A 9,871-nucleotide genomic window follows, 5' to 3' on the forward strand; every position below is an offset into this window, starting at 1 on the left:
GTCAGGTAGGGTGGAGGTGATATGGTCCTTGGCTAGTCTCTCAAAGCACTTCATGATGACGGAAGTGAGTGCTACGGGGCGGTAGTCGTTTAGCTCAGTTACCTTAGCTTTCTTGGGAGCAGGAACAATGGTGGCCCTCTTGAAGCATGTGGGAACAGCAGACTGGTATAGGGATTGATTGAATATGTCCGTAAACACACCGGCCAGCTGGTCTGCGCATGCTCTGAGGGCTCGGCTGGGGATGCCGTCTGGGCCTGCAGCCTTGCGAGGGTTAACACGTTTAAATATCTTACTCACCTCGGCTGCAGTGAAGGAGAGGCCGCATGTTTTCGTTGTAGGCCGTGTCAGTGGCACTGTATTGTCCTCAAAGCGGGCAAAAAAGTTATTTAGTCTGCCTGGGAGCAAGACATCCTGGTCCGTGACTGGGCTGGGTTTCTTCTTGTAGTCCGTGATTGACTGTAGACCCTGCCACATGCCTCTTGTGTCTGAGCCGTTGAATTGAGATTCTACTGACTGATGCTAGGAGACTGTGTGCCAGACCTGGGTTCAAATAGTACTTTAAATATTTGAAATACTTTGTGCGTATGCAAGAGCCAGACTTTGGTGTATAAAGTGGGATTTGCACTTTTGGGACTATTTCATTGGTTCCATTACACCAGGGAAGCTCAATCATGCCCAGCTAAAGTATTTTAAATGATTTCAAATTCCATTTGAACTGAGGTCTGGTGTGTGTATGGAGTAAATTGGCTTAGTTAACTTATGCAAAGAGTGCCTATGTCTAAAATGGCACCATATTCCCTATGTAGCGCACTACTTTTGACCAGGGCCCATAGTTACCCATACACTTTTAGAAAATAAAGTTCCCAAAGGGTTCTTCGGCTGTCCCCATAGGAGATCCCTTTTTGAAATGATGTGTACTTCTTGCAATCACCTTTTCATGTTTATTCAAATAATTTTCGTTCAAATCCATATAGTTTGATTTTAATAGTTCAAAACCAAATGGTAGGTCCAGGTAGTCACAAAAAAATCGATGGGTGTTGGTTAAATTGTATTTTAATGAATGGGGCGAATTTTTTCCCCTGTGAGCGCGGCGCGGTTTTTAGCAGAGCGTTGGAAAGGACATGTGCGCCGTATTTTGTATTTTGTTTGTTCTATACAAGAGCAAGGTAATGTTGATTAGAATGTCTTTATTTCTTTCAGCATTATTGTGTAGCATGCATACAGCTCCATTCAGTGCATAGTAAGTATTGCCTAACTTGGCTCACTCGTACTATATAGTATAACACTCAAATACACATAACAGCAGCGCCATCTATTGGCTTGGTGCAACTACGCTCACATGCTCTGTTACGGACACACATTTGATCTTAGCCACCAATGAGGGGTGAGGTTATTGCTGTGTGATTGGAGGATATGCTGAAAAATGGACAACTCTCTTTCACTTTCATTCAGCAAAGCTTCTCTAAATTCTACAATGACGCACATGCTTCGAACGCTGAAAACAACTTAGAACGCAATAAGAAAAATACACGCTGGAAACATGGCATCTATTAATCGATGTTTGATAAATCAATAGGTCTGATCATTCTTATTATGTCAAACTAATAACGTTCTACGTGAACATTTAATTAACCATTTGCAGCTTTATTTGATTTACCTCCAAACAGAAGTGAAAGTAACTTCACTGTATAACAGCCGAACATTTTAACTGTCTCTAAATTGTATTTGGTTTCGAGCGTGGGCATTAATTAAATTGTGAAATTAGGGGTATATTCTGTATATTTATGAATGGTCAATAATTACTGTTAAATAAAAAACTACTGGAAAGATGCTTGAAATCCTGCTTTTTGGATATTTGATTACATGCGTTTCTGGTAAGAATTGTTTTTCTTCACTTCTGACATTTTCTAAACATGAAATGATTGTATATTCTGGACATTAGTCACCTATCCTCACATTCCTGCTCCTTATGACCTCTTCCCGTGCCTCTCTCTCGATCCTGTCCCTGCCTCTCACTCCTCATGCCCCTTCTCTCCCTCTCTTAGGCCAGGGAGGAGCAGACGTGGTGCTGTCCTGTTCTCTGGTGGAGGAGGGTAGTGGGATGGGGGGAATGGGAGGTGGGGCTCTCTTTAGCCGCACCCCAGCAACACTTGTCCTCAGAGACCTGGCCGTGACCCCTGATCTTTCACCGGATACTCTGACCCCCTTCAACCCTCCTGCTGTCCCCGATCCTAATAACATCATCTTGGAGGCTAAAGGTTGGTTCATTATCAGGTTCTCTTTTGTACAGCAGAGTTACCTGATGAAATTACCTTCCCCTTCTCTCTCCCTCACACCATCCCTCTCCTGCACTCTCCCTCCACCCCTCTCTGCTTTCTGACAGTTGAGTCTCCTGAGATCCCAGAGGCAGACCTGCTGCTCCACGCTGACTGTAACGAGCAGGAAGTGACATGTGAGATCAGTCACTACTTCCCTCGTAATGCCAAGGAGGGCTCCACAGAACCAGCCTATTTCATTGGCTCCTTGCAGATAGAGGGGGGTGGGCTCAGCCTCACATTGGTCCTGCAGACACTGCCACTGGACCAATCAGATCGTCCAGCTCTCATGCAGAGCAAACTGGAGCTCCCCCTCAGCCAATCAGGAACTTTGCTGACTGAGGGTGAGACAAGGAGGTTATTATAATGCTTCTGGTAGTATGCCTGTTGTAGAGCAGACATGTCATATTGTAATGATGTATAACACTGTTACTCTCTCATTCTCTCATCCGCATCTTCTCTTATCACCCTTCTTTCTTTCTCTAGTATTTTGCACTTTCTCTACTTTTCACTTGCTTCTTTCTCCATAATCCCTTCTTTCTCTCTCCCTTGTCTTCCCCAGTGGTGTTCCTGGTGTTCTCTCGCTCAGAGTCCCACTCCGCTCCTCTAGGGGGCATGGCCCTCCTGGACTGTGGCTTCAGGCAGCAGGCCCCACCCCCAGGGCGGGAGCTGGGGCTTGAGTGGCGGCTGCAGCACAGAGGAAGTGGGAGGAAAGTGCTGGAGATTAGGGCGGGGCAGACGGAGACAGAGGAGGGGCCAGCAGGTGAGAGAATAAAGGCATTATTTAAGTAGTTATGATGGTGCTATAAGTGTTGGATGAGTTAGGTCTACTTACCATCACAACATAAAGTGCATTAGGACCTCCATGGTCAACATTCCAACTTTATTATCTACCCAGAGATGGAAACGAGGAATGTGTTACTGCTGTCATAGCTAGGAACCCAGAGGTTTACTGAATGATTACTATGAGAATTTTCCCTATTTTTCACCTCATCGTACTCTGTTTCGCATCGTTTTTTTCTCCTCCAGTACACGTGGAGAGAGAGGGTTCGAGCGTGGATGCCGCCCTGCTGGTGGGGCAGGGTAATGCGTCTCTGACTCTAGCCAGACTGAAGGTATCTGACGAGGGGACCTACATCTGCACCGTCAGTACTGGACTGTACCAGGCCCAGCAGGTCATACAGCTACACGTCACACGTGAGTCCCTCTAAGAACACTTGTGACTGATTGTCTCTTTACATTAGTGGTCAACCAATTATGATTTTTCAACGCCGAAACCAATACCGATTATTGGATGACCAAAAAAAAGCTGCCACCGATTAATCGTCCGATTTGTATATATATTTGTAATAATGACAATTACAACAATACTGAATGAACACTTTTATTTTAACTTAATATAAAACATTAATAAAATCAATTTCGTCTCAAGTAAATAATGAAACATGTTCAATTTGGTTTAAATAATGCAAAAACACAGTGTTGGAGAAGAAAGTAAAAGTACAATATTTGCCATGTAAGAAAGCTAATGTTTAAGTTCCTTGCTCAGAACATGAGAACATATGAAAGCTGGTGGTTCCTTTTAACATGAGTCTTCAATATTCCCAGGTAAGAAGTTTTAGGTTGTAGTTATTATAGGAATTTATAGGACTATTTCTGTCTATACCATTTGTATTTCATATACTTTCGACAATTGGATGTTCTTATAGGCAGTATAGTATTGCCAGCCTAATCTCAGGAGTTGATAGGCTTATAAACAGCGCTGTGCTTCAAGCATTGCAAAGAGCTGCTGTTAAACGCAGGAAAGTGCTGTTTGAATGAATGCTTACGAGCCTGCTGCTGCCTACCACCGCTCAGTCAGACTGCTCTATCAAATATCAAATAATAGATTTAATTATAATATAATAAACACACAGAAATATGAGCCTTAGTTCATTAATATGGTCAAATCCGGAAACTATAATTTTTGAAAACAAAACGTTTCAGTGAAATACGGGACCATTCCATATTTTATCGAACGGGTGGCAACCCTAAGTATAAATATTGCTGTTACATTGCACAACCTTCGATGTTATGTCATAATTATGTAAAATTATGTAAAATTAATTCCGGTCTTTGTTAGGAAGAAATGGTTCACACAGTTTGCAACGAGCCAGGCGGCCCAAACTGCTGCATATACACTGACTCTGCTTACACTGAACACAAGATAAGTGACACAATTTCCCTAGTTAATATTGCCTGCTAACATTAATTTATTTTAACTACATATGCAGGTTTAAAAATATATACTTGTGTATTGATTTTAACATTTACATTTAAGTCATTTAGCAGACGCTCTTATCCAGAGCGACTTACAAATTGGTGCATTCATCTTATGCAATCCAGTGGAACAGCCACTTTACAATAGTGCATCTAAATCTTTTAAGGGGGGGGGGGTGAGAAGGATTACTTTATCCTATCCTAGGTATTCCTTAAAGAGGTGGGGTTTCAGGTGTCTCCGGAAGGTGGTGATTGACTCCGCTGTCCTGGCGTCGTGAGGGAGTGTGTTCCACCATTGGGGAGCCAGTGCAGCGAACAGTTTTGACTGGGCTGAGCGGGAACTGTACTTCCTCAGTGGTAGGGAGGCGAGCAGGCCAGAGGTGGATGAACGCAGTGCCCTTGTTTGGGTGTAGGGCCTGATCAGAGCCTGGAGGTACTGAGGTGCCGTTCCCCTCACAGCTCCGTAGGCAAGCACCATGGTCTTGTAGCGGATGCGAGCTTCAACTGGAAGCCAGTGGAGAGAGCGGAGGAGCGGGGTGACGTGAGAGAACTTGGGAAGGTTGAACACCAGACGGGCTGCGGCGTTCTGGATGAGTTGTAGGGGTTTAATGGCACAGGCAGGGAGCCCAGCCAACAGCGAGTTGCAGTAATCCAGACGGGAGATGACAAGTGCCTGGATTAGGACCTGCGCCGCTTCCTGTGTGAGGCAGGGTCGTACTCTGCGGATGTTGTAGAGCATGAACCTACAGGAACGGGCCACCGCCTTGATGTTAGTTGAGAACGACAGGGTGTTGTCCAGGATCACGCCAAGGTTCTTAGCGCTCTGGGAGGAGGACACAATGGAGTTGTCAACCGTGATGGCGAGATCATGGAACGGGCAGTCCTTCCCCGGGAGGAAGAGCATCTCCGTCTTGCCGAGGTTCAGCTTGAGGTGGTGATCCGTCATCCACACTGATATGTCTGCCAGACATGCAGAGATGCGATTCGCCACCTGGTCATCAGAAGGGGGAAAGGAGAAGATTAATTGTGTGTCGTCTGCATAGCAATGATAGGAGAGACCATGTGAGGTTATGACAGAGCCAAGTGACTTGGTGTATAGCGAGAATAGGAGAGGGCCTAGAACAGAGCCCTGGGGGACACCAGTGGTGAGAGCGCGTGGTGAGGAGACAGATTCTCGCCACGCCACCTGGTAGGAGCGACCTGTCAGGTAGGACGCAATCCAAGCGTGGTCCGCGCCGGAGATGCCCAACTCGGAGAGGGTGGAGAGGAGGATCTGATGGTTCACAGTATCGAAGGCAGCCGATAGGTCTAGAAGGATGAGAGCAGAGGAGAGAGAGTTAGCTTTAGCAGTGCGGAGCGCCTCCGTGATACAGAGAAGAGCAGTCTCAGTTGAATGACTCGTCTTGAAACCTGACTGATTTGGATCAAGAAGGTCATTCTGAGAGAGATAGCGGGAGAGCTGGCCAAGGACGGCACGTTCAAGAGTTTTGGAGAGAAAAGAAAGAAGGGATACTGGTCTGTAGTTGTTGACATCGGAGGGATCGAGTGTAGGTTTTTTCAGAAGGGGTGCAACTCTCGCTCTCTTGAAGACGGAAGGGACGTAGCCAGCGGTCAGGGATGAGTTGATGAGCGAGGTGAGGTAAGGGAGAAGGTCTCCGGAAATGGTCTGGAGAAGAGAGGAGGGGATAGGGTCGAGCGGGCAGGTTGTTGGGCGGCCAGCCGTCACAAGACGCGAGATTTCATCTGGAGAGAGAGGGGAGAAAGAGGTCAGAGCACAGGGTAGGGCAGTGTGAGCAGAACCAGCAGTGTCGTTTGACTTAGCAAACGAGGATCGGATGTCGTCGACCTTCTTTTCAAAATGGTTGACGAAGTCATCTGCAGAGAGGGAGGAGGGGGGAGGAGGATTCAGGAGGGAGGAGAAGGTGGCAAAGAGCTTCCTAGGGTTAGAGGCAGATGCTTGGAATTTAGAGTGGTAGAAAGTGGCTTTAGCAGCAGAGACAGAGGAGGAAAATGTAGAGAGGAGGGAGCGAAAGGATGCCAGGTCCGCAGGGAGGCGAGTTTTCCTCCATTTCCGCTCGGCTGCCCGGAGCCCTGTTCTGTGAGCTCGCAATGAGTCGTCGAGCCACGGAGCGGGAGGGGAGGGCCGAGCCGGCCTGGAAGATAGGGGACATAGAGAGTCAAAGGATGCAGAAAGGGAGGAGAGGAGGGTTGAGGAGGCAGAATCAGGAGATAGGTTGGAGAAGGTTTGAGCAGAGGGAAGAGATGATAGGATGGATGAGGAGAGAGTAGCGGGGGAGAGAGAGCGAAGGTTGGGACGGCGCGATACCATCCGAGTAGGGGCAGTGTGGGAAGTGTTGGATGAGAGCGAGAGGGAAAAGGATACAAGGTAGTGGTCGGAGACTTGGAGGGGAGTTGCAATGAGGTTAGTGGAAGAACAGCATCTAGTAAAGATGAGGTCGAGCGTATTGCCTGCCTTGTGAGTAGGGGGGGAAGGTGAGAGGGTGAGATCAAAAGAGGAAAGGAGTGGAAAGAAGGAGGCAGAGAGGAATGAGTCAAAGGTAGACGTGGGGAGGTTAAAGTCGCCCAGAACTGTGAGAGGTGAGCCGTCCTCAGGAAAGGAGCTTATCAAGACATCAAGCTCATTGATGAACTCTCCGAGGGGACCTGGAGGGCGATAAATGATAAGGATGTTAAGCTTGAAAGGGCTGGTAACTGTGACAGCATGAAATTCAAAGGAGGCGACAGACAGATGGGTAAGGGGAGAAAGAGAGAATGACCACTTGGGAGAGATGAGGATCCCGGTGCCACCACCCCGCTGACCAGAAGCTCTCGGGGTGTGCGAGAACACGTGGGCGGACGAAGAGAGAGCAGTAGGAGTAGCAGTGTTATCTGTGGTGATCCATGTTTCCGTCAGTGCCAAGAAGTTGAGGGACTGGAGGGAGGCATAGGCTGAGATGAACTCTGCCTTGTTGGCCGCAGATCGGCAGTTCCAGAGGCTACCGGAGACCTGGAACTCCACGTGGGTCGTGCGCGCTGGGACCACCAGATTAGGGTGGCCGCGGCCACGCGGTGTGGAGCGTTTGTATGGTCTGTGCAGAGAGGAGATAACAGGGATAGACAGACACATAGTTGACAGGCTACAGAAGAGGCTACGCTAATGCAAGGAGATTGGAATGACAGGTGGACTACACGTCTCGAATGTTCAGAATGCCTTTTAAGAAAGGCATTGATGTTTATGGTTATAACTTGTGACATTGGTGCTACAATTGTTCTTTTTTTGTGAATGTGCTTTTGTTAAATCATCACCCCGTTTGGCGAAGTAGGCTGTGATTCGATGATAAATTAACAGGCACCGCATTGATTATATGCAACACAGGACAAGCTAATTAAACTAGTAATATCATCAACCATGTGTAGTTAATTAGTGATTATGTTAAGATTTATTATTTTTTGTAAGATAAGTTTGACGCTAGCTAGCAACTTAGCGTGGCTCCTTGCTGCACTCGTGTAACAGGTGGTCAGCCTGCCACGCAGTCTCCTCGTGGATTGCAACATAATCGGCGTCCAAAAATGCTGATTACCGATTGTTATGAAAATTAGAAATCTTCCCTGCCGATTAATTGGTTGACCTCTACTTTACATAGGCAGCAGGTGGCCTAAGGGTTTAGAGTGTTGGTACAGTAACCAAAAGTTTGCTGGTTTGAATGTGGTCGCCTAGTGGTTAGAGCGTTGGTCTTGTAACCGGAAGATTGCAAGTTCAAGCCCCTGAGCTGACAAGGTACAAATCTGTCGTTCTGCCCCTGAACAGGCAGTTAACCCACTGTTCCTAGGCCGTCATTGAAAATAAGAATTTGTTCTTAACAGACTTGCCTAGTTAAATAAAGGTTCAAAAAAATAATAATTAAATGCCCGAGACGAAAATGTGAAAAATCTGTCAATGTGCCCTTGAGCAAGGCACTTAACCCTAATTGCTCCTGTAAGTTGCTCTAGATAAGAGGGTCTGCTAAATGACTCAAATGTACATTATTTCTCTACACATATGAACATGCGTTTATTACATTAGGTGTCTATGTCATGTGTGACATACTGTGCACACGATTCACATCTAAATACGAAGTCTCTCTGTCTTCAGAACCTCCTCATGTTTCTCTCTCTGAGGAGAAGCTGGTATTTCGGGATGAGTTGCCCCAGAAACTGAGCTGCCACTGCAAGAACTACTACCCTCTGGATGTCCAGGTGTGTCTGGTGCGGTCGACCAATGAAATATCCAGTCATTCATATTCACAGATACCACTGTTTCAAAGTGGTTGGCACACAAGCACACAGCGATCATACCTCTAATGAAATCAGAAGATTATTGGTAGGTCATCGTACAGCACTTATAATATGGATATCCTAAATATTACAGACATTATACTGAGACTCTCTTCTCTCTCAGATGGAGTGGTTCTCCGTCTCCTCTACAGACTCAGAGCCTAGCGTCCTATCAGACCAGGTGTCTCTCTCCAGCCATCGGCAGCACAGCGACAGGACCATGTCCATCTCCTCCCACCTCACCCTTCACCCCTCCACCTTCCCCCCTGGAACCACGGTCACCTGCAGAGTGACCCACCCGGCCCTGGACACACCCCTCTCCCTCAGCCTGACAGTAGAGACACCTGAGCCAGGTAGGCTGCTATAGACACAGGCATTAGAGGACAATAGGAAATTAGGTGAACATCAGCATTGCTGATGGGTCACATTCATTAGGCGTGAATGGACAACTAAAATATAATGAGTGTTCTTATCAGGCAGGTTCAGATACTGCTCTTTTGCTAAATGTTTTCTCCTGTTGGGTGCCTGCTGACTGTGAGTCATTGGGAGAACCTGAGCAGAAACAAAATGGTGTCCATTCATATTAGTCCAAACGGTTCCCTGTTGTTACAGATTCCTACTGGATGGTCCTGGGTTTTCTGGTTATCACCGTTCTGTTCTTCTACCAAGTGATGAAATAGGTAAGTTCCCCATGCTCCCTATGGACCTCCTTGTATTTTTAACTATTTGTAATACGACAACAGTAACCTATAAATGCAAAGCAAATTTCTGTCCAAACAGACAAATAATACATTTTTCTTCTTTTTTTTTCTTGCAAAGAGTTCCAACCTAATTCACAGACCTGGATTCTTTCAGGGTCGCAGAGGCACAGCACCTGAAGCACCTGTTGAAAACCAATATCTTAAGAGTTGCTGTAATGTGAATTACTGTTGCACTATAAACAGTTGTACATTTTCTTCAAATAAATGTTTTCTTTGATAGTA

The 9,871-nt window shown here is 46.4% G+C and overlaps 1 protein-coding gene across 2 annotated transcripts; it reads left to right on the forward strand.

Annotated features, from left to right (window-relative positions):
- The first annotated feature begins 1,397 nt into the window (after positions 1 to 1,397).
- Positions 1,398 to 9,871, forward strand: LOC118367893 (tapasin-related protein-like). 2 transcript variants are annotated; one of them, XM_035751622.2, is made up of 9 exons: positions 1,398 to 1,874; positions 2,046 to 2,258; positions 2,384 to 2,659; positions 2,878 to 3,078; positions 3,345 to 3,512; positions 8,707 to 8,810; positions 9,013 to 9,241; positions 9,501 to 9,568; positions 9,744 to 9,871. In XM_035751622.2, the coding sequence occupies exons 1-8, from the start codon at positions 1,829 to 1,831 to the stop codon at positions 9,566 to 9,568; spliced, it is 1,305 nt and encodes a 434-aa protein (XP_035607515.1). In that variant the 5' UTR covers positions 1,398 to 1,828; the 3' UTR covers positions 9,744 to 9,871. The 2 variants fall into 2 exon arrangements, with proteins under 2 accessions (XP_035607515.1, XP_035607514.1); XM_035751621.2 differs by having other exon boundaries at positions 1,399 to 1,874; positions 9,708 to 9,871.

This window comes from Oncorhynchus keta, chromosome 31 (genome assembly GCF_023373465.1).
Source record: "Oncorhynchus keta strain PuntledgeMale-10-30-2019 chromosome 31, Oket_V2, whole genome shotgun sequence".
Classification (NCBI taxonomy): Eukaryota; Metazoa; Chordata; class Actinopteri; order Salmoniformes; family Salmonidae; genus Oncorhynchus; species Oncorhynchus keta.

Excerpts from the sequence above, each read along its gene's own strand:
- LOC118367893 (XM_035751622.2), top strand. The coding sequence starts at position 1,829 with ATGCTTGAAATCCTGCTTTTTGGATATTTGATTACATGCGTTTCTG. Across the intron at positions 2,259-2,383 it reads CATCATCTTGGAGGCTAAAG|TTGAGTCTCCTGAGATCCCA; the intron begins GTTGGTTCATTA and ends GCTTTCTGACAG. Across the intron at positions 3,513-8,706 it reads CATACAGCTACACGTCACAC|AACCTCCTCATGTTTCTCTC; the intron begins GTGAGTCCCTCT and ends CTCTGTCTTCAG.